This window comes from Panthera onca, chromosome E1, assembly GCF_046562875.1.
Source record: "Panthera onca isolate mPanOnc1 chromosome E1, mPanOnc1 haplotype 2, whole genome shotgun sequence".
In the NCBI taxonomy this organism is placed as follows: Eukaryota; Metazoa; Chordata; class Mammalia; order Carnivora; family Felidae; genus Panthera; species Panthera onca.
The window spans coordinates 9,904,664-9,928,524 of NC_138352.1; the positions used below are offsets into that span (position 1 = coordinate 9,904,664).

At 56.4% G+C, this 23,861-nt stretch overlaps 3 protein-coding genes and 1 long non-coding RNA gene across 9 annotated transcripts in view; 2 read left to right on the top strand and 2 right to left on the bottom strand.

Moving 5' to 3' along the window:
* The window catches only part of LOC132687361 (uncharacterized), a 19,545-nt gene extending 18,834 nt beyond the window's left edge, over nt 1-711 (bottom strand). Inside the window, exon 1 of the long non-coding RNA XR_013552208.2 lies at nt 355-711. This is a non-coding gene — a long non-coding RNA (uncharacterized LOC132687361). The remainder of the gene's footprint in view (nt 1-354) is intronic.
* NHERF1 (NHERF family PDZ scaffold protein 1) overlaps nt 1-16,520 on the top strand; it is a 17,791-nt gene extending 1,271 nt beyond the window's left edge. Inside the window, exons 2-6 of the mRNA XM_060645472.3 lie at nt 10,587-10,748; nt 11,629-11,782; nt 14,062-14,102; nt 15,247-15,336; nt 15,583-16,520. Coding sequence (XP_060501455.1) covers nt 10,587-10,748; nt 11,629-11,782; nt 14,062-14,102; nt 15,247-15,336; nt 15,583-15,774 — 639 coding nt within the window. The 3' untranslated portion in view covers nt 15,775-16,520. The remainder of the gene's footprint in view (nt 1-10,586; nt 10,749-11,628; nt 11,783-14,061; nt 14,103-15,246; nt 15,337-15,582) is intronic.
* Nucleotides 16,521-16,746: 226 nt separating this feature from the next.
* NAT9 (N-acetyltransferase 9) lies at nt 16,747-22,438 on the bottom strand. Of its 4 annotated transcripts, none has more exons than XM_078438192.2 (7): nt 22,303-22,438; nt 21,620-21,705; nt 20,593-20,702; nt 19,925-20,068; nt 19,276-19,335; nt 18,963-19,057; nt 16,747-18,857 (listed from the first exon to the last, which is right to left on the bottom strand). In XM_078438192.2, exons 2-7 carry the CDS (start codon nt 21,694-21,696, stop codon nt 18,723-18,725), a joined length of 621 nt encoding a protein of 206 aa, XP_078294318.1. In that variant the 5' UTR covers nt 21,697-21,705; nt 22,303-22,438; the 3' UTR covers nt 16,747-18,722. The 4 variants fall into 4 exon arrangements, with proteins under 4 accessions (XP_078294318.1, XP_078294315.1, XP_078294316.1 ...); XM_078438189.2 differs by having other exon boundaries at nt 22,332-22,417; XM_078438190.2 differs by having other exon boundaries at nt 18,963-19,054; nt 22,303-22,410.
* A 95-nt stretch (nt 22,439-22,533) lies between these two features.
* The window catches only part of SLC38A12 (solute carrier family 38 member 12), a 59,569-nt gene continuing 58,241 nt past the window's right edge, over nt 22,534-23,861 (top strand). The window contains exons 1-2 of one of the 3 annotated variants that reach the window (XM_060645471.3): nt 22,534-22,637; nt 23,264-23,385. In XM_060645471.3, the coding sequence (XP_060501454.1) occupies nt 23,341-23,385 (45 nt within the window). In that variant the 5' untranslated portion in view covers nt 22,534-22,637; nt 23,264-23,340. Of the gene's footprint in view, nt 22,658-23,263; nt 23,386-23,861 lie in introns of all 3 variants that reach the window. The other 2 variants (XM_060645470.3, XM_060645469.3) reach the window with 2 other exon arrangements.

Below are 23,861 nucleotides of genomic sequence, written 5' to 3' on the forward strand. Positions count from 1 at the left end.
CCCGCACCTCCCCACCCCCCGACCACCCCCCCTCCACCCCGCCGGCTGGTGTGTGTATCATTAACCTCAGCCTGGCTGGACTTCATCCTCCTGAAGTACAGTGTGACTTTTAAGAGGAGACGAAGCCCCGCCGTCTCAGGGCGAAGTGTGGGGGTGGGGTGCGGGGAGGAGGTGCAGAGGCGTCTCGGAGGTGGTGGTGGCTCTGCCACCCAGGAGGATTTATGAGTCTCAGGAATGTGAGGAGTAAGCGCCAGCTTGTATCTGGGAATGGGAGGGGAGGACTTTGGAGGAAGGGAACGGGCTGGGGGGAGGGCGGGGAGAGTGGTCCGGTGTCCCGAGGCCAGCAGCACTCACCAGGGGCAGGTGGTCTTGCCCTGTCATCATCTTGTCTCACTCCAGTCCTGGGACACGAAGCAGGCTGGTTACTTTTTGCCCAAGTTTGGTGTTTCCCCAAACGATCCCAGTGTGGACCAGCTGCAGGAGGGTCAGTAGCAAAACAGGAGTGGTGATGAGAGCCTCCTGTCCCCAGGGAGTGAAGGGGGACGCCTTGGGGTGCAGATTGTGGGGAGCTAGGCCTCTCAGGGCCCATTTGGCTTGCACCAGCTCTCCACCTGGTGGCAGCCTGTGGCAGGAGTATCCATGGTGCCAGCAGAAGCTTCCCTGGGCAAAGAAAGGGCACTGTTCAGCCTTAAGGTAGAAGGTGGAGCCGGAGAGGACCAGCTGGTTTTGTGGAAGTGAGGTCACCAGGAGCCCCGTCCAGCCAGAGCTGGGTGCTGGGAATACCAAGGCCGCCAGGCTCCCACTTCCTGCCACTGCCAAGCTGGCGTTGGCAAGGGTGGGGGAGGGGTGGGAGCATCCCTGGCAGGGGCTTGACACCGCGGAGTTGGAACCCCTGACCTCTGGTCCCAGGCAGAAATCCAGTTTGAACTTTGTGCTGAGTGCATCGATTTGCCGTTCTCCCACCCCCCACCCCTTTTTTTCTGGACTTTGGCACTGGCACAAGTAACCACCTCCCCGCCCCCATCCTCCACCAAGATACTGTTATGTTCAGCTCCTCCCATTGCCCTTTCAGTTTTTCTTTTTCTTTTTTTTTTTCTTTTTTTTTTTTCTTTTTTTTTTTCTTTTTTTTTTTTTGCTGCTGGGTGCAGGAGGGCCTGGGTGGGGAGGTGTATGATGCCAGGAACATGGAGGCTTGACCTAGCACTTTCACTCCCACCATGCCTGCTGAAAAAGCAGGGGAGCTTAACTTCCTGCTTTCTAGGTGACCACAGAATCCGATCCCCCCCCCCCCCCATGGTCATGTGACAACTGCGTTTGTTCCTGCTTTGTTAGGCCAGGAGAAGGGAGTAGAATCCCCTCCAGCCAGTCCTGGGGACACCATCACCAGGCCTCTTGGGGTTTCAGGTCAACAGTCAAGTCACATAACTTATCTGAGCCTTGGTTGTCCCATCTGTAAAGTGGGGTGCATAGTAACACAGTGACACCCGCCTTCTCTAGAATTTTACAAATAATGGGAAGCACTCAAGCCCCAAGTGGATGCTGAATTGAGCACCTTTCTTTCTGCCCAGGCATTTGTGCGAGGACCCTTTCATCTTCCTGCATAGCCAGTGCCTCTGGTAGGAAATTCCCATGAACTCTGGTATGGTGGCCATGCAGGTGACCCACCCTTGTCATTGCAAAAAAGAAAAAAAAAGTTAATAGACATAATAAGAGTTATTTTTTTCCCTAAAAGGCATCTCCTATAAAGAATTTGAGTTTTACTAAGTTAGTTTTAGCCTGAATATGTTTGCAAAGTGGGGGCTATTAGGGTATCTTCATTGGCTCTCACAAGTGAAAAAGGTATTATGTGGGACAGTGTGGCACGAAGAGTGGGTGGCAGGTGACATCTCACTGGAAAGACCAGACTGGATCAAGAATCATACAGGGCAGAGGGCATGGGGGTGCCTGTAGTGCTGTTGGAGGAGCAGGTGGAAGGGACTTGGAGCTCTGCCCACCTGCTTTGTCGGTGACTCTCCCCACCCCCTCGGAGAGAGGCGCAGCAATGCCCCTGCCCACAGCTTCCACAGTCACAGTGGTGCCTGGCCCGGCCTGAGCCAGCTCAGCTGTACTAGCTGGGCCGCCCCGAGCCACGTATCTTAACCTTTCTAGGCGTCTGTTTCCTCTTGTGTAAGGTGGGAGCCTAACAGCTTGCACCTGGGGTTGAGATCACATGGGGCGGTCTGAAAAGCAGTCGTTCTGTGCCTGGCACTAAGTAAGTGCTCAGCGAACGTCGCTGTTGGTATTTGAGTTGAGAAGTATTTCACAGTGATTGTTGCATGCCCACCCATGGGGCAGCCAGCCCTGGATCGGCCTCTGCCTGGGCAAGTGCATCTGTGTCCCAGCCTGGTGCTCAGTGAGTGCTCAGTGAGAGGCCACTGTTCTCAAATAATCAAAGGGGGTTCCACAGCCCATCCCAATACAGCAACCCAGTACATCCCGATGCTACCCTTCAGCCTGGGGACTTGTCAGTCCCCTTCTCCACAAGGCACACTCTCCGAAAACCACTCACAGCCTTGTGGAGACTTTCCTTGACGCTGCAGACAGAATGAGCTTTCCCCACCCCCCCAAAGTTTATTTATTTTAAGAGCATGAGATTGAACCCAGGAAGGGTAGAGAGAGGGGAAGAGAAAGAATCCCAAGCAGGTTCCGCATTGCAGAGCCTGATGTGGGACTCGAACCCATGAACCGTGAGATCATGATCTGAGCCGAAATCCAGAGTGGGAGGCTTAACCGACTGAGCCCCCGGGGCACCCCCAGAATGAGCCTTTTCTTTGCTCACCTCCTCCTCCCTGTCCCGCATCTTTTATTGCTCTGAACACGCAATATTTGAATCATCTGTTCGTGACCTTGACCTCTGCTGCAGTGGTGAAGAGGGCAACAACTGTGTCTTCTTTGTGTTTATATCCCCAGTGCTGTACCTGGCACAGAGGATGGAGGGGCTCAAATAATTTTTGAACGAATGAATGCATGATAACCACCAGGGACCTTTATCCTAATTCATGTCAGTCCAGCATACCTGGGCCCATTTGCACCTCGGGCACACCCAGAGATCAGAATTCCAGGTAGTACCTACCCACTCTTTTCTCTTGCCTGCTGGAAGCTTCCATTTTAAGACTAGAAGGCTAAAATTCTGGGCTTCTGTGTTAGCTGGCTCTGGTACCCTAATTTTCCACTGTGGCCTGCAACCTTCAGCTTCTACTTCTGTGAAATGGGAACACCAACACCCCACCTTGCAGGGTTTGGGGGAGACTTGATGACATAAGAGGGGTGTATGTGTGTGTCTCAGTGTGTCAGTGCCCAGCTTGGGGTGGTTTCCTGCCAGACCTGACCCTGATCCCAGAGGCAGAAACGGTGCAGGCCAGGGCAGTTGGAGCATGCGACTCTTGGTCCCGGGATCGTGAGTTTGATCCCCATGTTGGGCATGGAGCCTACTTAAAAAATAAATAAAACTTAAATTAAAAAAAGAAAGAGAAAGAGAGAGGGAAAGAAAGAAAAGAAAAGAAAATGAAAAAAAGAAAAGAAAGGAAAGGAAAAGAAAACAGAAAAGAGAAGAGTGCAGGCACCCCCCAGGCAGCAAGGTGGATGCGTGGGCACAATTACCTGGAAGCCTACCAACTTCTTTCCCAGGACAGGCAGGCCATTTCACACCGACCAAGTTAGAGTTTGGGAGGGCAGAACAGGGTTAGAACTGCAGGGTGTCTGGATTTTAAATAGATGGGTATGTGTGATAGTTTGTGTGTTGGTTCCTGCTCTTAAGCCACATATTTGGGGTCTCTTTCTTTCCTGGTTCTTACCAGGTTCCTGTAAAGTTAAATTCTGGAGAGAGAGAATGGGGCGCCCTTCTCTGTATGTCTAGATAGGGGCCCTTCTCTTCCTCTCCACACTTCCCACCCCATGGGGCCCTGGGGAAGTGGGGGAGCACTTAGGAGTTAGGGGAGGAAGGGGCGTAGCCAGGGTTTCATTGGTGCTGCAAGCCTTTTACAGAGAGAAGCCAGGGTTCTCCATCCCGATATTAGATATTAGGTGTTCATCTTGCTGCTCTGAGTAGCCCTGCCGGGGAAGGAGACTCAAAATTTCTAGTGTCCGGCCTCGTGCCATAAAGATATCGATGCTAATTTCATGGATTCCCCTGACAACCCTGCAAATTGGGTATTATTTTCTGCATTTTGTGAGTTGATAGTAAGTGTTCAATAAGCGGTAGGTATTGTGTCTAGCAATGTGCTGTGCATTAAACATGCCTCATGTCCTTTAATCTACACGACCGCCCCGCAAGGCCAGAATTAGCCCCCAACGGTCTACATGTGGAAACTGAAGCTTGGCCAGTTCAGCTGGCTGGCCCCAGGGCTCTCAGCTAATGAGCCTTTACCACATAGCTGGGGTGTATCTCGGAACCCACCTCTCTCTGACTCCATTGCCTACACATCCATTTGGCCATACAGTTGGGTTGACCTTGAGGGCCTGAGTGTCCTGCTGGGTGTCTCTGCCCGTCACATTCTGGGCCACATAAGAGCCATTACCATGGCATAAATTCAGGCTTGCTTGCATCAGCTACTTGCAAGGAAGGGTCCAGGTAGCTTCTGTCCCTAAGGGATGGCCTTCAGCACCATTAGGAAAATGTGTCAGCCCTGATGGAAGGCCTCCGCCCAGAAGTGGCCTCACCCTTCTTCTGCAATGGGCTGGGGCTAGGAGTCTGGCCACCAAGTCTCTACCCTACTCCCAACCCCCTGGGTCCTAAGAATCCACCTTTGCTGGCTTTGGGGCTTCCCTGTAGCACAAAGGGCCCCTTCTGAAGGCCATCCTTGACTGTTGGCCTTGGCCTTCCTTCTCCCCTGGAACAGAACAACTCACCACATAGCCCTCTGGGCAATGTTTAGTTTCCTGTGCCCTAGGAAAGGGCAGGTGGCACGGGTTTCCTAAAAATGGGATTCAAGTGCCACCGGCTCATTGTTGTCGTCCGGTATAAGGGTGCTTTATAAGGTCATGGTGCCCGATTCAAACATGGGGGCTGATTTAGAAAAGCGTTTGGGGCTGACAGCGTAATGGTTGAGAGTGAGGCCTTTAGAAATATCAGCGGGCCGTTGTGGCCGCCACCTGCCGCATGTGGCTCTTAGCACTTGAGATGTGCTAGAAGTGTGAAATGCACACCAGATTTGGAAGACGTAGTACAAACAAAAGGATATAACAATAATGCTGTTAAATATTTTTAAGTGGATTATGTTGAAATGATAACAGTTTGGGGTATATCGTGTTAAATAAGATACTTAAAGTTAATTTCTCTTGTTTGTTTTTACTTTAGTGTAATTTTAAATTACCTGCCAGCCTGACATCCTGTTTCTGTCGGGCAGTGCTGCCCCACATCTGAGTTCTGAGCCTGCCTTTTCCCCTCAGCTGGGTACTCGAGCCATTTACGTGATTTCTTTGGACCTGAGTTTCCTTCTCTGGGAAACGAGGGCAATGATACCTTCCTCGCGGGACTATAATTGGGTTTGAATGAGAAAGTGCACATAAAATCCTAGTGCAGTCCTTAGCACATAGTAAGTGCTCATGAAACGGTAGCTGCTATTTATTTCAATAGGGCCCCAAGTATACAGGCTCCCTGAGGGTCTTCGTCGGTCTTGGGACAGCCTGCAGGAGTTAAATCCAGTGGCTTCTGGGAGGAGGGTGAGGGATGAGAAGAGACGAGAATGCAGTGCCCGCGGGGCAGGCAGGCATGGGGCGGCCAGCCTGGATGGTGTCCAGCCAGGCAGCAAGCAGCCCACGTACCAGCCTGCTCCGTCCCAGGCTTGCCCAGCCCTGGGGAGACCTGAGCCAAACTCCTTTGGGTGGGTCTCTGGCCGGCACCAGGAGAAAAGAACCAGAGGGAGAAGCTGGCTCAGGGCCCCTGCGTGTTGCGTTGGCGAAGCAGCCCCCGCTTGAGCATATGTTTCTCTCCAGGATCCCACCCCAGTTGGGCTCCCAAGAGGGGCCTTCCCACTGGGAAACAGGAAGGACAGGACCAGGGGCTAGAGTAGCTCCTTTTTTGCCAATGGAGGTGTCCAACATCCCTCAGTCCGTATAGACCTGGGCGGGAAAGTTCCTCTAGGGTGAACTGAAGCCATATCAGGACCGTGGGGCAGCGGGCAGTGGCAGCCAAGCCCTCTGTACCTTGGGTGAGGAGAGGATACCTTTAAGCCTAGAGCTCTGGTCTGAGCTCCTGGTCACTTCCCAACCTGCCCTAAGGACAGTGCCCCCTTGCTGCCCAGTCACATGTCACCCTCAGGCCAGGCCAGCTCTCGCCATCTATCATGGCTTCCTTGAAGACCTGGTACCAGGCCCAAGCTTGTGTGTCCAGAGTCCCATGGAACAACTGAGTTGCCTCCCAGAGCAGTCACGGTGCCTTAATGCCCAGCATACCCTGTATCCCACCCCCACCGGAACAGCCAGGACTCCTTCCCCACCTTCCCCCCACCCCCTCACCCACCCCATTGTTGGGGCTGATCTCCCTGTGTGGGGCAGCAAGCATCAATCTTATCTGTATAAACAAGAGCCCTTGGCTGGGTTGGGTTGGGGGAAGGGCAGGCTTGGGAGGTGAGGGTCACCTCTGTTGTTCCCTTAGCCACCCCGGTGGTCTTCCTGCTCTTTCAACCCATTCCTTCTGGGACCCACAGCTGGCTGGCCTTCTGGAAGCAACCTGGCTGTTTTCTATAGGGCCATCACCATGACACCGATCAGGGAGGGGCTGGGCTCACTGGGGCGTCGGCCCCCAGCAGCCCTCCCCTTAGGAGCAACAGGGAGCGGCCCTGGGCCTGCTCCCCAGAGACGGGCACTGGGATTAGGGTATCGACTTTCCTCAGCTTTCCAGGTGGCTGCTGGTGGCACCTATTGAATAACGTGCCCGCAGTCCGCTCCCTGGGCTGCGTGGGTGGAGGTGACTGGGCGGCCACTCGGGGCTGGGCTGGGCTCCCTGGGGGAGAAGAGAGAATGGAGAGGATGGCCACAGGGGCCTGTGACAGGATTTGGGACAGCCTCACAACCTGAGGGTGGGAGAAGACTCCAGGAGAAGAGTCTGGAGGCACTTCTCCTGACGGGGTCTTTTCTGGCAAGCTTGTCTGGCGTTGCTCAGAAGTGAGATTCAGACCCATCCAGCCCCCCAGCACCCACCCCCCCCCCCCAGCCCATTTGCACTGCTCTTTGGCCACCGTTGCCTCTTGTTCCTTCCTCTTGCTTCCTGGTCTCCGCCAGGCTCCTCGCTGAGCAGATTCTGATTTCTGCTTCTGAGCTGTCATCGTTACTGGGAGCCCCACCTGGTACTCTGAACCCTCTTGAGGCCATGTTCCCCACGGGAAGTTGCCCGCCACGCACCAGGACCAGGATGGCCTGGACCTTCCATCTACCCTTTTCCCCAGAAGCAGAACCCAGGTCCTACCTCAGGTCTGGGGGTGCTGGGCCAGCCCTCCCCGCCAGATTCCCAGGGAGGCTGCCCCCAGGGACTCCTCATGCCAGCACCAGCCTCCACCCTGGCTGGGATGGGCTCCTTTGATGGGCTGACTCAGCAGCTGGCAGTGACACCTCCTGGAGACAGCTGGGGGAGGGGTGGACAGAATCAGGCTGGTCTCTCTGGAGGAATTGGAAGCCTCCACCCCTCCTGTGGGAAGGGGACTTGGGAAGGAGGGAGCTAGTTGGGGCCCTTAAAGGTGTCTGAGCGCTTCAGAAAACCACCTGGCGCTTCTCCCTGCTCAGCTACCCCCTGAGGGCAGTGGAGCAGGTCCCAGTGCAGGGGAAAGGGAGCAATGGGGTAACTGAGCCCCATTTCCTCTAATCCTAATAGCTTGGTACTTGGCAGAGGGGAGTGAGGTTCAAAGCAGGCCCTCCGGCTTTAATGACAGATCACCAGACACAGCGTCCAGGGAGATACGCAGAGGGATCAGGAAGGGAAGCCTCTAGCACAGAGACCCAGGCCGATTAATCGCCCTGCTGGCCAGGAGCACTCCCGGAGCCACCAGGCTCCCCCAGCTCAGGCTGGAGCTCTGGCCGCAAGAAGCCTTAAGACCTTGAGCACCCGGAAGGAAGGCTGTGGTTTCATCAGCGACCAGCTGCCTCCCTGCAGAGACTGCAGCCACGGTGGGAGGGCGCACCACGGGAGGGCAACCCGTGTTCACGACTGACTCCTGCAGAGGCCCGGGCTCCAACTGGGCCTCCTCCCCGTCTGCACTTGGGTCCTTCAGGACCAGCCCACAAATGGTTTAAGGAACTCTGGGTCCAAGTCAGAGACCTGATCCGGAGCCCTGGCTCTTGCACCGTAAAGCCCTATGACATCAGGCAGTGGGCTTAACATGTGGAGTCTCGGTTTCTCCTTCTTAAAAATGGGGGTGACCAGCCCCAGCCAGGTTGCTAGGGAAGGCTCTTTGGAGTGAGGTGGGGAGGAGCAAGGATGTCAGAGCTGCCCCTTCCCATCCCCCTCCCTCCCCCCCCCCCCCCCCCCCCGCCCCGTTTTGATTCTCCTCCCCACTTTCTCAGGGTGATCGTGAGCTCAGCCTGGCTGTGGAAAGCCGAGCCGAGCCTGCCTGGTGGCACTGGTCAGACCTGTTCCTGCTCACCTCGGCCTGGGGGAGGGCTGGGCTGTCAGCTTTGTGGAGGGATTAGCTGGAGGGGAGAAGAGCCTCACTAACCCCTGAACAAGATCCCCTGGGGACTGGGAGGGCTGTGGGGGTTGGGCGGAGGGGAGAGATGAATGAGGCAGGTGGTGGCAGGGGGCCTCCTGGGACTGTGCCCTGCAGTGAGGAGCCCAGGGGACCTGGAGAGCTTGGGAGAAGGGGATGCTTCACGGCCCCCGGGGAGAGGGTGCCTCCGTGCCCCCGGCCACACACACACTTTTTACGCTCACATCTTTGTCTTTGCTATTGTTCTGGGTTGAGCAGAGCCTGCTGGAGGAGAAGGGCCCAGGGCCTCTGGCCCAGATTAGGGTCCAACCATCACCTCTCCCTCCTAACTTTCTCTCCACAGCCCCCACCAACATCCTGAAACACAGGGAACCTGCCTGGGCAGTTGAAGGAAGGCAAAGTCACCCTTCAGCCACCCCCTGAGAGTGGAGGGGTGGGGAGCCCCAGATGGTAGCTGCCTCCTGGGGCTGGCAAGTTCGGGCAGGAGGCCTGTAAGCCCTCCTCTCCTTCCCTGCCCTCCCTTGCCAGCTCTACTCCCAGCCTGGGACTGGCGTTTCAGAGCAAACTGGCCCCCACCCTCACCCCCAGAATCTCTCTTCTCTGCTTCAGGGGATTATTCATTAGTGTCCCCAACGCTGAGAAAGTCTACGGGTCGAGTGCACAGGGATTTGGGAGTTGTAAAGTGTTTCTGCCTATGCTAATTATCTCACTTGGCCTCAGAGCAACCCTGGGACCCTGGGAGGCAGGTGACAAGAAGAATGGCCTATAAATGAGGAACCTAAGGCACTAAGAAGGAAATAACTTGCCCCAGGTCACATAACTACTAAGTGGGGAAGCTGGCCCCTGGGCCAGCCAGGGTCTTGACTCCCACCATTGCTCATTGCCTGGTGGCCTGTGGGGGGGATCACCAAGAGCTAGTAGGCTGGCTGATGCAGCCCTGCCCAGCCAGGCCTGGGAGGCCGGCGAGAGGGTCCCCCAAGCCAGGCCTCAGGCTCAGGCTTCTGGTCAAGGTTTCAGTTGCTTGGGCCTTGCACACCCAGATTCCCTCCATCATGTAAATGTGTCCCTAGGCCTGCAGCTTCTGAGCTAAGCTGCTTAAGTTGGACCAAGGATGGTGAAAAACATTTTCAGCAGAGTGTCTGAGTGCTTGAGAGAAACCTGCCTGAGCTCTTTCAGTAGGTCCCCACTCTGGGCTGCAGCCACACAGGGCTCCCTTCAGCCCAGCCCTGATTTCATGGCCCCTTCCCCGTTCAGGCTCCTTGGGGACCAACAGGTTCTTTGGGGTTCTATGGCTGCCTTTGCCCTCAGCCTTGGTTCTACTGGTGGGGGGTCCCTGTCCTGTCCAGGACCTCTGGCTGTGCTTCTCCCCGGTCTGTGGTCATCTGGCTGCCTGCTTCCTTCCTTTTGGCTGGGCCATTTGGCCTGGATGGGGAAAGGCTTTACTATAAACATGCTGACCAGCTTTCAGTAAACACCTGCCCTGCCTGCCCCGCTGCAGAGATCTGGGTACAAAAGGGCCAGGGATCCCCAGTCACCTAGCCAGGCTGAACTTTTAGAGGGGAGGGAGAAAGTAGCAATCAGAATAACACTATTTACCTTAGAATGTCACAAGGGGAGGGACTTGAGCTAATGTGGTCCTGCCTCCCATTTAACAGAAAAGGCGGCTGGCTTGGACAGGCACCTGAGCCGTTTGCTACAATGCCAAATCTCTGCACAGGTCTTCTGGGGCCCAGCCCAGCATTCTCAAATTGTCGAATTGTTCTGTGGGAGCTCAGCAAACTTGCCTTATTCCCCAGTGTTTCTTTGATGGGGGGGGGGGGGGGGGGGGAGGGGCTATCAGGCACAGGGCAGGGAGAGCGGGACCTCCAGTGATGGAGAATGGTCATAGACCCTCCTTTATCCCCACAGCGTGAGCTTCGGCCTCGGCTCTGCACCATGAAGAAGGGTGCCAATGGCTACGGCTTCAACTTGCACAGCGATAAGTCCAAGCCAGGCCAGTTCATCCGGGCAGTGGACCCAGACTCACCTGCCGAGGCCTCGGGGCTCCGGGCTCAGGACCGCATCGTGGAGGTAGTGATTCTCACCCTCTTCCCAGGCCCTTCCTGACTGCATCCCCACAGATAAGCAATTCCTGGGGGAGCCATCACCCTGTCTGCTCCTTGGTTAGTCCATGGGGCCCAGGTAGCCCACAGATGCCAGGTAGATGGAGGGAGGGAGGGAGGGAGGGAGGGAGACAGGCAGAGAGAGGAGAAGAGTGGTAAGTGGGTAGGCAGGAGGGGAGGGAGAGAGGATGGATGGATGGATGGATGGAAGGATGGATGGGTGGGTGGTGGTGGTGGACGATGGACGGACTTCTTTCCTGCCCCCACCTCCTCTGGGCTCTTTACCAAGAGACAGGCTCAAGATTCACCCACCCATCCATCCCAGTGGATGTAGGTGGCCACCTGCAGAGTTTCCCACTGCTGGAGGCCTCCGTGCCAGCAGGTGCAGTCAAACACTCTCGTGCAGTGCTCAGGAGGAAAGGAAATGTGAACCTTGTGCCTCGGGCAGGCCCCAGAATCTCAGTCTTAGAACCTTAGAGCTGGAAGATCAGCTCTCCCAAGACTTCTCATTTTACATGTGAGCAAACCACGGCCCAGAGAGGGAAGTCGGACACAAGTACATAGAAACGCTAGGGCCCAACCCAGGCCTCCCCTATCTTTCCTGTCCCAGCTGTGTTTGTTTAGTCTTTTCTCCATATTTTCTTTGGCTTTTCTCATGTGTCCTGCCTCCTCGTTTGACTGTCAGGTGGGAGGACCATTTGGCTTACTTTAAGACTCCACAGGCAACTGGGCAGGGGGGGCCTCAGTGTCCCCAGACTGCCACCTGGCCGAGGACAAAGAGGACCATTTGTACCTCCCTCCACCTATCCCTCCAAAACTGTGCCGCTAACCCCTGTCCCCACCCACAGGTGAACGGGGTCTGTATGGAGGGCAAGCAGCACGCAGATGTGGTATCTGCCATCAAGGCTGGTGGGGACGAGACCAAGCTGCTGGTGGTAGACAAGGAAACCGATGAGTTCTTCAAGAAATGCAAAGTGACCCCGTCTCAGGAGCATCTGAACGGTGAGCTGGGTGGGGCAGCCGGAGGCCCCCAAATCAAGGATGTTGGCCAGTGCTCTGGATTTTACTGTGTCCCAGGGGAGGGGTGGGCAGCTTCCTGCCTCAGCTCCCTCCTTCTCCTTCGGGGGGGCCCAAAGGTGGAGATTGGGAAAGGAGCCTGGTGTCAGGAGAGGAAGCGGGGATGGCAGTGGCTTTCTGAGGGTGGCATATGACAGGGTGAGGCCGGCATGAGGGACGGCGAGACGGGACAGAGGCACTCATTCCCAGGCCAAACCAGCAGCACCAGAGGGAAGCCTCAGCCCCCCATCCCCGCACCCCTCGCAGGTTCTCCAGGCAGTGCTGCCGCAAGGGAAGGGTTAACTCCAGCTCCACTTGGTCAGATCAGAGTCCAGTGACAGGGGCCCAGTGCCTCCCCTCCCTTCTCTCAGGTTGTCTTGGAAACCCAGGCTCACTGGCTCTAGAGAGCAGTGGGTCCCTCCTTGGTCCCTGGGCCCCTGCCCTCCCCATCCCCCATATTACACTGCCAAGCCTGGCACCTCCCCCTGCCTAAGTCCAAGCCAAACCGGGCAACCCTGCCGCTCGAGGGCAGTGAGGAGTTAAGCAACCCTCACTCCCTGGTCTGGACTTTCTCCCTGGGAAAATGGCTCCTGGGGGAGTTGGGGAGGGGGGTGTAGGGTAGGTGGGACCTCTTTGAACTCTGCAGTGGGTGGGGCCTCCCTGAGGGTGTCAGGATTTTATTTGTAGGAGGGTGATCTACTCAGAGGTCCTGCCACAGACCCCTATCCCTAGGTGGAGGGGCCAGGTGGGTCCTGGGGTGGGGGTGGGGGGGCGGTCCTGGAAGCAGGGATGGGTCAGGTGGAAGTCCCCCGCAGACTCTAGGCATGGGCGGTCAGGCACTGCCTCACCCTTGTTTCCCATGTTCATAGAAACCAGATAGCCCAGGTAGTTCCTTTCTTCAGTGAGGGCAAACTGAGGCCCCAAGAAGCCCCAGCCTTCCTCTTGGCAACAGGGTTTGGGGAAGACAGCTGGAATCTGGATTCCACGAGGCTCCTCCAATACCTTCCCCTGCCGCCTCTGGCATCCTTCCCCCACCTACTCCTAAGAAATCAGCCCTCAAACATTCCTTCTTCTTATCTCTCTGGCTGGGTGGGATGGGCCCTGAGAACTACTGTGAGCGCAGCCTCGAGCCAGAGAAGCTGCACTGGGAGAGGCCTGGGGGCAGGTCTCCTCCCCAGGTGTCTCTCCTGCGGTCTCCAGGCCGCCCTCCTCCTCCCAGCTGGGTGTAACTGTCCGCAAGAAGAATGCCCCCCTCCCAGCAGCTGCCTCCTGACCACATGAGACAGCCTGGCCCTCGTGGGGAAGGGGCCAGCATGGGGGGAGTGGGAGAGTGAGTGTCTCCGGGTCCCAGCAATCCCCTGCTTGGCCATCGCGGGAAGGCTGTGGGTAGCAACAGGGAGGAAATGGTGAGAATCGGGTGTGCCTGCTGTCCAGGCCAGCACGAAAGATGCACAATGACATTAAATGAAGAGTTCAGAAGAAATCCACCCAGGCTGACCAGTCCCCAGAGGTGGAATGGGGACCCCAGGCTGGTGTCTCTCCTTCTGACCCCTCCTGCCACCACCAGTTTCCCCATGGCAGGGGGAGGGCGCACTCAGGACACTGCCCTGAGCCCCCTCATCCCTTCGCCCTCACATTGGCAAGCACGAGGTGGGATTAGTTTCTCTTTCAGGCAAGGCAGGTACTAACCATAACCTGGGGTGTAGTTCCAATTCTGGTGACAGCATCACTACCTGGGAGCCATTTGAAAAATGTCGATTCCTAGGCCCATTCCAGACCCACTGAATCAGGCCCTAGTGCCAAGGCCCGGGGATCTGCTTCCCAGGTCTTAGGCAGCCAGCCTGGAATTTCATCCCCATCTAGAACATTGGTTTTCCAAATAGCTCATTACCCATCAGTGGTTCATGAGATCAACTTAGCAGAGACCAGCATACTTCTTTGAATGAAACTGAATCGAAAACATTGGAGAGCACTGACGAAGCAGAAGGGGAAATGTTGTTTCGTGAAACTTCTGTTACACGTGTGTAGTCTCTGCATGTGTGCTGGGTCACCAGAAAGTCAGACATACTTCTAGAAGGTTGCAGTCAAGATACTTAAACACTGACGTAGGGAACAAGGTCTAATTATGGCCTAAACCCCAAAGCTCTCCCTCCTCTCCAGGCACCACTCTGTCCGCATTCCCCAGAGCTTCTGGACTCACCTCTGCTGTTTTTTCCTTCCCGTAGGTCCCCTGCCCGAGCCCTTTACCAATGGGGAGATCCGGAAGGTAAAGGCAGGCCCTCTAACACTTCTCTGGCTCTCATGCGGGGCTGCAGAAGGGTGGAAGGTGGCATGGTTGGGACAGGGACAGCTGTGTGGCTCAGGTTGAAACCCCCGTTTCCAAGCTGCTCCCTTCTGAGCTCCAAGCTATAGAACTGCCGGTGCACCCCTCAACCCCTGCCTAGCGCCAGGGCAGTCAGGAGAGAGAGAGGCCTGGCCGGGCCCCTCTGCAGCCCGCCATCCTGGTGACAAACCCCGCCTCCAACTCCCCACCGTACAGAAGAGGCCTTTCTTCCCCCCAAGAACAGAGCTTCAGTGTCTGGACGCACGCTGCCTGGGCCCTGCTGCTTCCAGTCTGGGTTGGAAGAACAAAGCCCCTCCTCCCCTCCTCCCTGGGCGGAAGGGAAGAGAAGGCAGTGGAGGCTGGGGAAGAGATGGTGGGGCCTGGTGCCAGCTGAGGCCGCAGAGGAACCCAGGCAGAGGCTGAGCACCAAGTCAGAGCCTTGGCCAAGACCTTCACTCCGAGACAGGCTGACTCAGAGTCAGACCACAGAGCTGGAGCTCTCTGCGGGGTCTACTGAAAGGTCTCCCCTCCCCAAGGGCTCCCCCCCAGGGCCCACCTGAACTTTGTGTCACCCCATCGGTGGGCCTAGAACTCTCATCAGCCTTATTCCTTCAAAGCCCTTCTCGGTTACTTTGGGGTGAAGGTTTCAAGATTCCTAGGGTCAAGTCCAAGTAAACAGGCCAGAAGGAATTCAGGGAGTATCACACGTGTTCCCGGTGCCAAGCGGAGGCTCTCTGTGCCTCACCCTCCATGAAGCCCCTCCATGGTCATTGGCCCCAAAGGCTAGTCAACCCTGAAGGCTCCTTCGGGAGGGCTGGGGAGGGGGTTCTGTGTGAGCAGTTCCGCTAATCCCACAACGGTCACTCCCACCTGGGTGGTGGAACCAGGCTGCCCTCTGATCCTTAGAGGAATGTAAAACTGTCAATCCCCGAGGGGCCCCTCCAGGCTCAGGCAGTGGGGCTTTGGGGTGGGTGTTAAAGGTTTGAGGGGAGCTTCTCTGACTGGGCACCGGTCTCCCCTGGGGCTCCTCTCTTATTCAGGACTCCCCCACCCCATCCCTTGCCAACCCACACCCCTCCTGTTTCAGGAGAACAGCCGTGAAGTCCTGGCTGAGGTAGCCTCTGAGAGCCCCAGATCAGCCCTGGCAAGATCCACCTCCAGTGATACCAGCGAGGAGGTAGGCTGGCCGGGCGGGCGGGCAGAGGGTGGCACTGAGTTACGGGAAGCCCATTCCCAAGCCACGCTCGTTCCTGGCACGCCAGCCTGCCTTGGAGGTCACATGCTGTGCCACGTTCTGTTCTTGTGACCTGGCTTCCCTGGGCACTGCCCCAAGGGAGCCGGCCACCTTGCCGAGGCTGAGGACCGGGACGCCTCGCCAGGCACTGACTCCCGGCCCTCTGCCGCCGCCCCCTCCTCTTTGCAGCTGAATTCCCAAGACAGCCCCAGGAAACAGGACTCCACAGCACCCTCGTCTACCTCTTCCTCCTCTGACCCCATCCTGGACTTCAACATCTCCCTGGCCGTGGCCAAAGAGAGGGCTCACCAGAAACGCAGCAACAAGCGGGCTCCGCAGATGGACTGGAGCAAGAAAAACGAACTCTTCAGCAACTTCTGAGTGTCCTCCTGCGGGCACCAGGGAAAGCTGGTGCGACTGGGCCAGCCCCCCTGCCCCACCCGAGCCAGCTCCCTCTCCCTCCTCCCCACTCACTCCCCTCCCTAATCTACACACAAATCAGCACCAGCGTCCCTCCTCTATCGGTGAATCTGATTTTTCTAGAGAACCGTGCTCTTCCCTTACCTTGGGGAAGGTGAATATGTTTCCATCCTGCCCCAGTCAGCAAGCAGACTCTGGCTTGCGTCTCCTGAGTGCTTCAGCCTACCAGGGGCGCCCTCACCACACCCCTGCGACCTCAGTGAAACCCATACCAAGCAAGGACCTGGGGACAGGCAAGAGGTCCTGTTCTTTCACGACCCCAAGTGATGAGTCAAAGGTTAATCAAGGACTGCTGATTACAGCAATGCTGTGGAATGGACAGGGGCCCGTCGTTCTCAGAGCTGCGGCTGGGGCATTTACTTTTGTTCATTTGATTTTTTTTTTTTTTTTTTTTTTTGAGTGCAGTACCACAGACAGAGTTTAGAGGGATTTTTGTTTCCTTGATTAACATGATTTTCCAGGTTGTTGCATCCAGGACATAGCAGCAACCTTAGCCTTAAACTTTGTTTTTGCTCCTACTACACGCCCCCCCCACCCCCCTCACCACCGGGAGCCCCGGGCAACATGGGGAGGGTCTGGCCACCTCCTGTCCAGCCACCCCACTGTAAGGAAACTCCCATCAGAAATTCAACTGGCTTCCAAACCGCCTTGGCCTCTGTGTCTTCCTTTAGAGCCCTGGGTAGCCTCTGGCTGACGGGGTAGGGTACAGCTGGACGGGAAGACAGTCCAGGGCTCTCTGACTCCAGGCCAGGGAACAGAATGTGGGCAGCTATAAATCAGAGGGCCTTGGGCCCTGCAGCTGCCTGAGCTTTGCCCAAGTCCTGCCCCGGAGAAACAGTTGTAGGAAGTGGGAGGTAAGATCCACACAGCCAGAAGGCTTTATGCAGTTTTAATTCAAGAGCGCTGAAACTGTGAATCCCAAATGGAGCTGCATTTGGAATACGAAGACTTGGCTTTGATCTTCCCACTCAGCCAGTGGGGTGCAGGATGCCCTGGAGTGGGCTGAGCTGGCACCAGATTTTCTATCTTATCTGGCCGTGGACAGGATTGGAGGGCAGCTCTCCAGAACTAGGGGAAAACAAACCCAGCCCACTGAGTCCCAGGACATGCTCTGTGTCAGGTGGGGTGGAAGGGACTTTCCAAGGGCAAAATGCCCTGCTCCTCCTCAAAAAGATCCAGGGCTCTTACACCCGTGGCACCTGAGGCCACATCCCAGAAGCCTGCCAAAGTGGCCCGCAAGGGCTGACACTGCCAGGCCCAGAGGCTCCTGGGTTGGTGCTTGCAGAGAAGGAAGAGAAGTTGATGCTGCAAGAGACAGCTAATCAAAGGGAGTTAAGAATGAGTCACTATCTGGACATCTTGGTCTCTAGTTAGGGCTTAGAGTCCCACCAGTGGCAAGAGAAACCATTCCAAACCTTTTCAGGGCACCAACGGCCTGGGGTCTGGCCCGCCCCCTCCTAACCTTGCCATTATCCTTTGGCCCATGTCGAGGTCCCTTCCGGTAAGCAAGGCCTGAAGACTGCCCCACAGGGCAGTGGAGGGACCCCTCCCTACCTCACCTGTTGAGTAGGGAAGCCCTGGGGGCCTCTGACTAAGCTGAAGGCCAGAACTCCTACCCCTTCCCTACCACTGAGGGGCCGGACACAGTACAAAGGGGGCTTCCAAATGCGGTCGGATTCTAGTGGGATTCACCAGGATCAAGGGGACTGGGAACTGAGGGCCTCAGCAGTAGTTCTGGCTCTGCCATCAAATGCTTGACACCTTGAGCAAATCACTGCAATTCACCTGCAGGTTTCCTCCCCTTGGGAATACCCTAGGTACTCTTGAGGGTCTCTTCCGTGACTGTTTTGAAACGTGTCTGGCCTTGATAACCACCGCAGATCATGACTGGACAGTTAGGAATCCAGGGGCGTTCCCCCAGCCCCCACCCCCTCGCTCTGAATTGGGAGACCTGGCCCAGCTCTCTGCCTGTTAAAGCACCAGGCAGCCTGGCCGTCCCGAACCTGTGTCTCTAGCGCCTCCTTGTGGCTCTGTCAGGTGCAGCTGCTCCCGGAGGCAGAGAAGTGAGGGGTAGAGAGTAAGAGATCACAGGTACCTTCAGGAAGGTACCACTGAGTGGCTTCTGCTTCCTCCTGCAGCCCTTGCAACTGAGCAGAGGCTCCAGGCTTCAACAGAACGGTGCTTCAGCCACAAGCAGCTGCAGCCAAAACTCACTCCTGGGTCCAAAGAGAAGCAGCAAGGACAAAGGACACATGCTCACTTTCCAAGCCTCCTGTTTTTCAGGGCCTAGCTCATTCACTTCCAAACTTCTTGGGGTCACACTTAGCCTACTTCTGCAGGACAAAAGCAGACTGAGCTCCTCCTGCCCTGATCCTACCACGCTGGACTAGATGCTGCAGGCTGGACCTTCTGGTGGCTCACCACTGAGGCCCAAGGAGAAAGCAGGGGAAAGTGCTATGCAGTACACTTTACTCCAGGTCAGGGCCTCCACTCCAGGGCACCGCCTCTGCCCTTCCAAGGGAAAGGGGGCATCCTGGCCATTCACCAGGCCCCCATTCACCTCTGTTCCCACCTCCACCCTGCCTCCTGTGGATTCGTGCTGTCCATTCCAGGTCTGAGAGCCCACTCCAGGTTTCTCCTGGCCAGCCCTGGAGCAGTTCATCCACACTGCCAGCCTGATGGAGGCCAAGGCAAGTCCAGCCCAGAATCTGAAGGGCCCCAAAAGGAGGCTCCCAGGCTAGATGGAGGTAGGTGCACTCTGCCCCAAAGGCCTCAAAGGTTCACCTCCTTTGGACTGCGTGGTCCCACCACCCCCATTCACACAGGGTGGCTGCCCGCAAAGTCAGTGGTCAACGGGACTCTGACAGCCCATCTCTATAGCGCTTCTCTTCCACATGGCTGGTCTGCTCCAGAAGCCACTGCCGCTCATGTTCGGTCACTGTCAGTCTGAGCGTCACCTCTTGAAAGACGCTACTCACAGCCACCTATGTGAACCAGAGAGAGCAGAGCCAGCTAAGTTACAGCTATGAGCTCTAACACCACTGGGGCTCACCGCCCAGGCCTCACCCTCCCACCAGTGACATCCTTACCTGCTCAAAGTGAAGCTTCCGGAACATCCGGACACTTGGTTCATTTCCTTGCCCAATTTTAGCCTCAAACTTGGTCAGACCTAGCTTGGTCACTCCTCCCAGAGAAGATCAAAAGAGAGGGACAAGCCACAGGGTGAAGCCCCCCTCCCACACACACCTCCTGCCCTTCCTGTCCCATTTTGCCTTGGAGGCACCTGTCACCTGCCCCCCCACCCTCAGGCCTGGAGAAGGCCCACTCCCAACATGCCCTCATGTGCCCTCACCCTCACCTGGGCCTGGCCACTTCTCCCACTGCCTGCTCAGACTTCCTTACCATAAGACATCATCATGAGAACAGCCTCGGTGCCAAAGCCTTTGCCCCTGCAGCTGGGCTCTAAGAAAAACAATGATAGTCACTGATGCTGTGTGCCAGGCTCCACCGCAGGTCCTGGACAGCTAAAACCTCATTTCATCCCTCGCAGCCCTACACAGTACTATTATTACCATTGTGCAGATAAGGCAACAGACACAGAAATTAAAATGACCTGCACAAGCGCTCACAGCTTAGAGACCCCCAGCAACCTGACCCCGAAGCTGACCCTTTAACCTCAGTGTGCTGCCTCAAGAGGACAGTTTTGGGGAAAGGCTGTGGACCAAGAAGGACACAAACTAGCCAGGCTCCTCCCACAGCATGGGAAGATGCTCCAGATACGCTCGTTTATTTTGGGAGGGTCCCCAGTGCCCAGTACCCCCCTAGCAAGGATGGGGCATGATGAAGTTGGAAGACCCCCAAACCAAAGGTTAAATTCGCATCTAAGCATAACATGGGAATAAAGGAAACCTCCACGGGTGAGCCACTAGGTGCTGGGCTTACTAACGTGGAACCCTCCATTGAGCTGAGGACCTTCTGCAGCCCCAGCTGGCTTAGGGTTCAGCAGATCGAGGGCCAGAAGGGAGGGAAGGCAGGGCCAGGTGGAACAAACCTGCAATCATGACCTCAATCTCACCCAAGGAGGGCTCCCCTGGATCTGTGAGGAAGAGGTTCACATCTCCTGCCATACAGCTCTCTTCAGTGGTGCGTGGCTGGGCCTGCCACTTCTCTGCATCCATCACAATGAATGTGCACTCTGAGGAGGGAGGCGACAGGGTTATCGCCTCCACTCCCCAAAGCAGGGGAGTAACAACAGTCTTCCCACCCAAACCAGAGAGCTGCAGAACATCGCCTCTGTCCGCCGGGAGGAAAAGGGGCCCAGAGCTCCCTTTAGCGGATTACAAAGCCCTAAATTTGCCTCACGCGGGAAAAGACAGTCTCCCCTGAACAGTAGCTGTATTCTCAGGGAGCAGTAACCACAACTGGGTTTGTGCAAGAGATGTGAGGGGCAGGGCCTCAATTTACAGCCAGAGCCCCAAATGCTTTACTCTCTCTCCCAGGCCTGATGCAGTGAGTGGGGAAGAAGACAGAAGCGTCAGCCACGGGGACTGGCTTCAGTGGGCATAAGAGTATGACGGTTTCAGGCACTTTCCGGATTTTTCATGAAGGGCTTTTCACAAAGTTTCTGTGGCCCTGGAAGGGCTACAGCTGGGAATGAGAAAGGGGGAGAGGGAACCAGGAGACTGCCTCTGGAGCCAGCCCAGGGCTTCTGCTTCTCACTGTCTGCATCTTCCCGCCAGCTCTGCTGCATCGAATACTCTTCCTCCAGGGTCAGGGGCTCAGAGGCTGTCAAACGCTGCAGCTCCTCTGATTTCATCCACTCGTGGTACCTGTAGGGACAGGGGGATGACCTTTGGCATGCAGGACTGATTCAGAAGCGCGGGCCTGACATTTTATGAGATGAGGAAATTGGTAGAAAAGAGAGGCCCACAAGGCTAACACAGGGCTCATAAAAGACCCAAGGAAAGGGTCACAGTAGTTTCTAAGACAGAGAGCCACCAGCACAAGACCCAGACTGGTCCTACAAGAGAGCAGCAGGAGGGATCAGTTCTGTCTGTCCAGCTTCCCTTCCGGTCTCAGGGGTCAGTGCGGGGGAGCAGTCTGAACTCAAACATTCCTCAAATTCCTGAGTGGAAGTGTCTAGCAGGCTGACCTCAGTAAGGAAGACTGGACAGATCTCCACAAAGGCCGAGCACAGGAACCCCCCAAAAAGAAACCGCAAGTAGAGAATACACCCCCACATCCGCACCATCCCAGTCTAGGAGACATCTGTCAATTGCCAATTACCGCCCCCCCCCCCCCCCACACACACACAAGAGTCTGACCCTGCGACTCAGTTCTGGCCTCTTAAAACAGTAGACATCAGAACAACCCATCGGCTCATTTTCATGACAAGCTGACATTAAGTCTTCAAGAACGGAGCATATTCACTGACGCCAGAAGAACGTCACTAATTTACAATTGGGCAGTTCCTTCTTTTCTTACACACATTCGCTTTAAGTAATTCCTTGCTGAAAGTCCAAAAAGGAAGCTGGGAGGATGAAAGGGAAAAGCGGGGGATGAGTAACTTGAAGGGAAGTCGTCCTCCTCTGCTTCAGCATCCACTTTTTTCTGTCATTACTGCTCCAAGCGATGATGCTTCTCCTTCTTAGAGGAAATAGCCTCTGAGGTTGGGGCTAAGGAAGGGAGGCCCTCCTGGCTGCACCTTGGAGAACTGGCTTGCACCCCATGTTAGGTGGACCCTTACCTAGGCACGTGCTCTGAGGTGTAGGGTACCAGCACCACCTTCTTTCCCAACAGCAAGATGTTCTCATTTAATCTCATGGTAGCAGCCTGCAGGTGGGGAGGGCAAACACTTCAGGACCTTGTTTCCTCCCACTTAGGGTGGGAGCCCTGAGCCTTCAGTTCACTGAATGTCTCCCGGGGGCTAAGCTGTCAGAAGAACCTTGGTCCTTTCCTTCCAAACACTTCAGAGAACACGACTCTAGACCCCTCGAGAGAAGGGGAAGCGGGCTGGTTAAAGATAATTAAACAGTTCTTGAATCGCATCTCAGGGGGTTAAGCCTGAGCTGCCATGTCTGCGTGTCCCACCTCGCCGAACGTGGAAGCCTGGAGCTCAAGTACCGACACTTAACCCCAAAGCTCCCATCACGCGCCCCAGTCCTGACACTCGGTCCCACGATCAATTTTCAGCCCCGCTTTAAGCCTATTTCCAACCCCTTCTCCCAGCGACCCCCCCCCCCCCCACCTGACTCGGGCCCTCTCTCCTCCCTACCCACCAAGCCAGGCCTAATTAGGCTCCTTCAGGGTGAGGCAGACTTAAATTCTCACTCCCCTCCCCTTAGGGTGGACCTGTGGGCTGCTCTCCTCGATCCCTTCCTTCCCCACCCCACCCCCAACACCGGGGTCCCAGAACGGCTCAACACACACCCACTCCCCGCCGAAGAAAGCGTCCCCACCCGAGGGGGCGATCCGCCTCCTGAGACAAGCCCAGCTTCCCCACCGGCCCGCGGCCTCCCAGCCCGCACGCGCGTGGGAGCGCCCCTCCCCGGTTTCCGCCACGCAGACGGCAGCCGCCCCGGCCCAATCCCGGTCCCGCCTCCGCAAGGCGCCCAATCAGCGCGCTGCGCCCCGCCCAGGGCGCGCACGGGCTAGGTGGGCTCCGAACGCGGGCGCATGCGCGCTGCGCGCGCTGGTGCGGGACAGCTGGCGCCGGCGGCAGCGGAGGGGTTGGAGGCGGCTGCCTGGAGTCAGCCGCCGTGCAGGTGTCCGGTCCGGCGGGAGGGTGGGATGGGCTGGGGCGGCGCCAGACTCGGGGCCCCTCCGGGAGGGAGGAATAAGTCGGGGAAAGGCTCGGAGCGGGGCTCTTGAGAAGAGGGGGAGGCTTGAGGCTGGGGAGCCCAGAGGCAGGGCAAAATACAGGTGGCGGGGGGCGGGGAATGGAGGACTCGTTCCAAAGGAGAGGTTTGGGGACCAGGAGTTGGGTTGGGAGGCGACCTGGAAAAGCCCCCAGTTTGTTGCCCTAGGCGGAGGTGACAGTTACTGGGGCTGCCGTGTGTGGTAGCGAGCTCGCTGTTCCTGACCTCAAACGTGGATAGCCACCTCAGAGTGTGCAAAGGGGGCGCTTGTGGTGGGGGAGACTTCGTGGCTTGTGGGTCTCCTCGTTTCACTTGGAGTCTGAGCGGTCCTGGATGCATTCATGCCCCGCACAGCAAGGAAAAAGTTCGAGGAAACCACCCTGGTGTCAGTCATCTAGGGCTGTCTCTCATGGCAGATGTTGAGGCCACGTCTGTAATAAAAGTACAGGGGGCGGGGGGAGGGGCGCCATCCAGAAGTGCCCCCACCCCCATCAAGGTCTATCAGAAAGTTGAAGTCTGCTCTTTTGCCTTAGGGAGCCACAGGAGCCGGCGGAAAGAGAAGAAACCTAAAGAAACTCGGCTCCCCACCGACCCTTCCTCACTTTTGGAAATGGCGGGAGAAATCACAGAGACCGGGGAGCTCTACTCTCCCTACGTGAGTTTTACCCACATGGTTGCCACCGGCTCCTAGAGAAGCAGGGTGCTTCCTCGACTGTACTAGCGATTGCCGCTGCTTTTGGACCCTGGCGAAAGCCAGGGTGGGGAACTCCATTCAGCAGGAGCCACGTTGCGGCGGTCCTGGCTCAGAGCATGTGATGGGAGTTGGCTCACGTGGTAGATGCTGGTCAGAGTGGTCAAGGAAACAAAACTGACTTGCTCACGCCTTGCGATATTTATGCCGGGGCCACTAACACTTGCGGGCTGTGCTGCTGTGGGTAGATGGTGACTGACAGCTACTGACTCTGGGTTTGCTCATCTCAGCAGTTTGAAAGTACTTTGGTTGCCAGCTGAGTTGTAAATTGTGCAGCTTTTATGGTCTCGGATGGCGTAAGAGGCAGAGAAAGCAGAGACTTCCAAGTGCAGTTTGCTGGAGTCTATAATTAGAACAATTAGAAGGACTGATTTCTTACT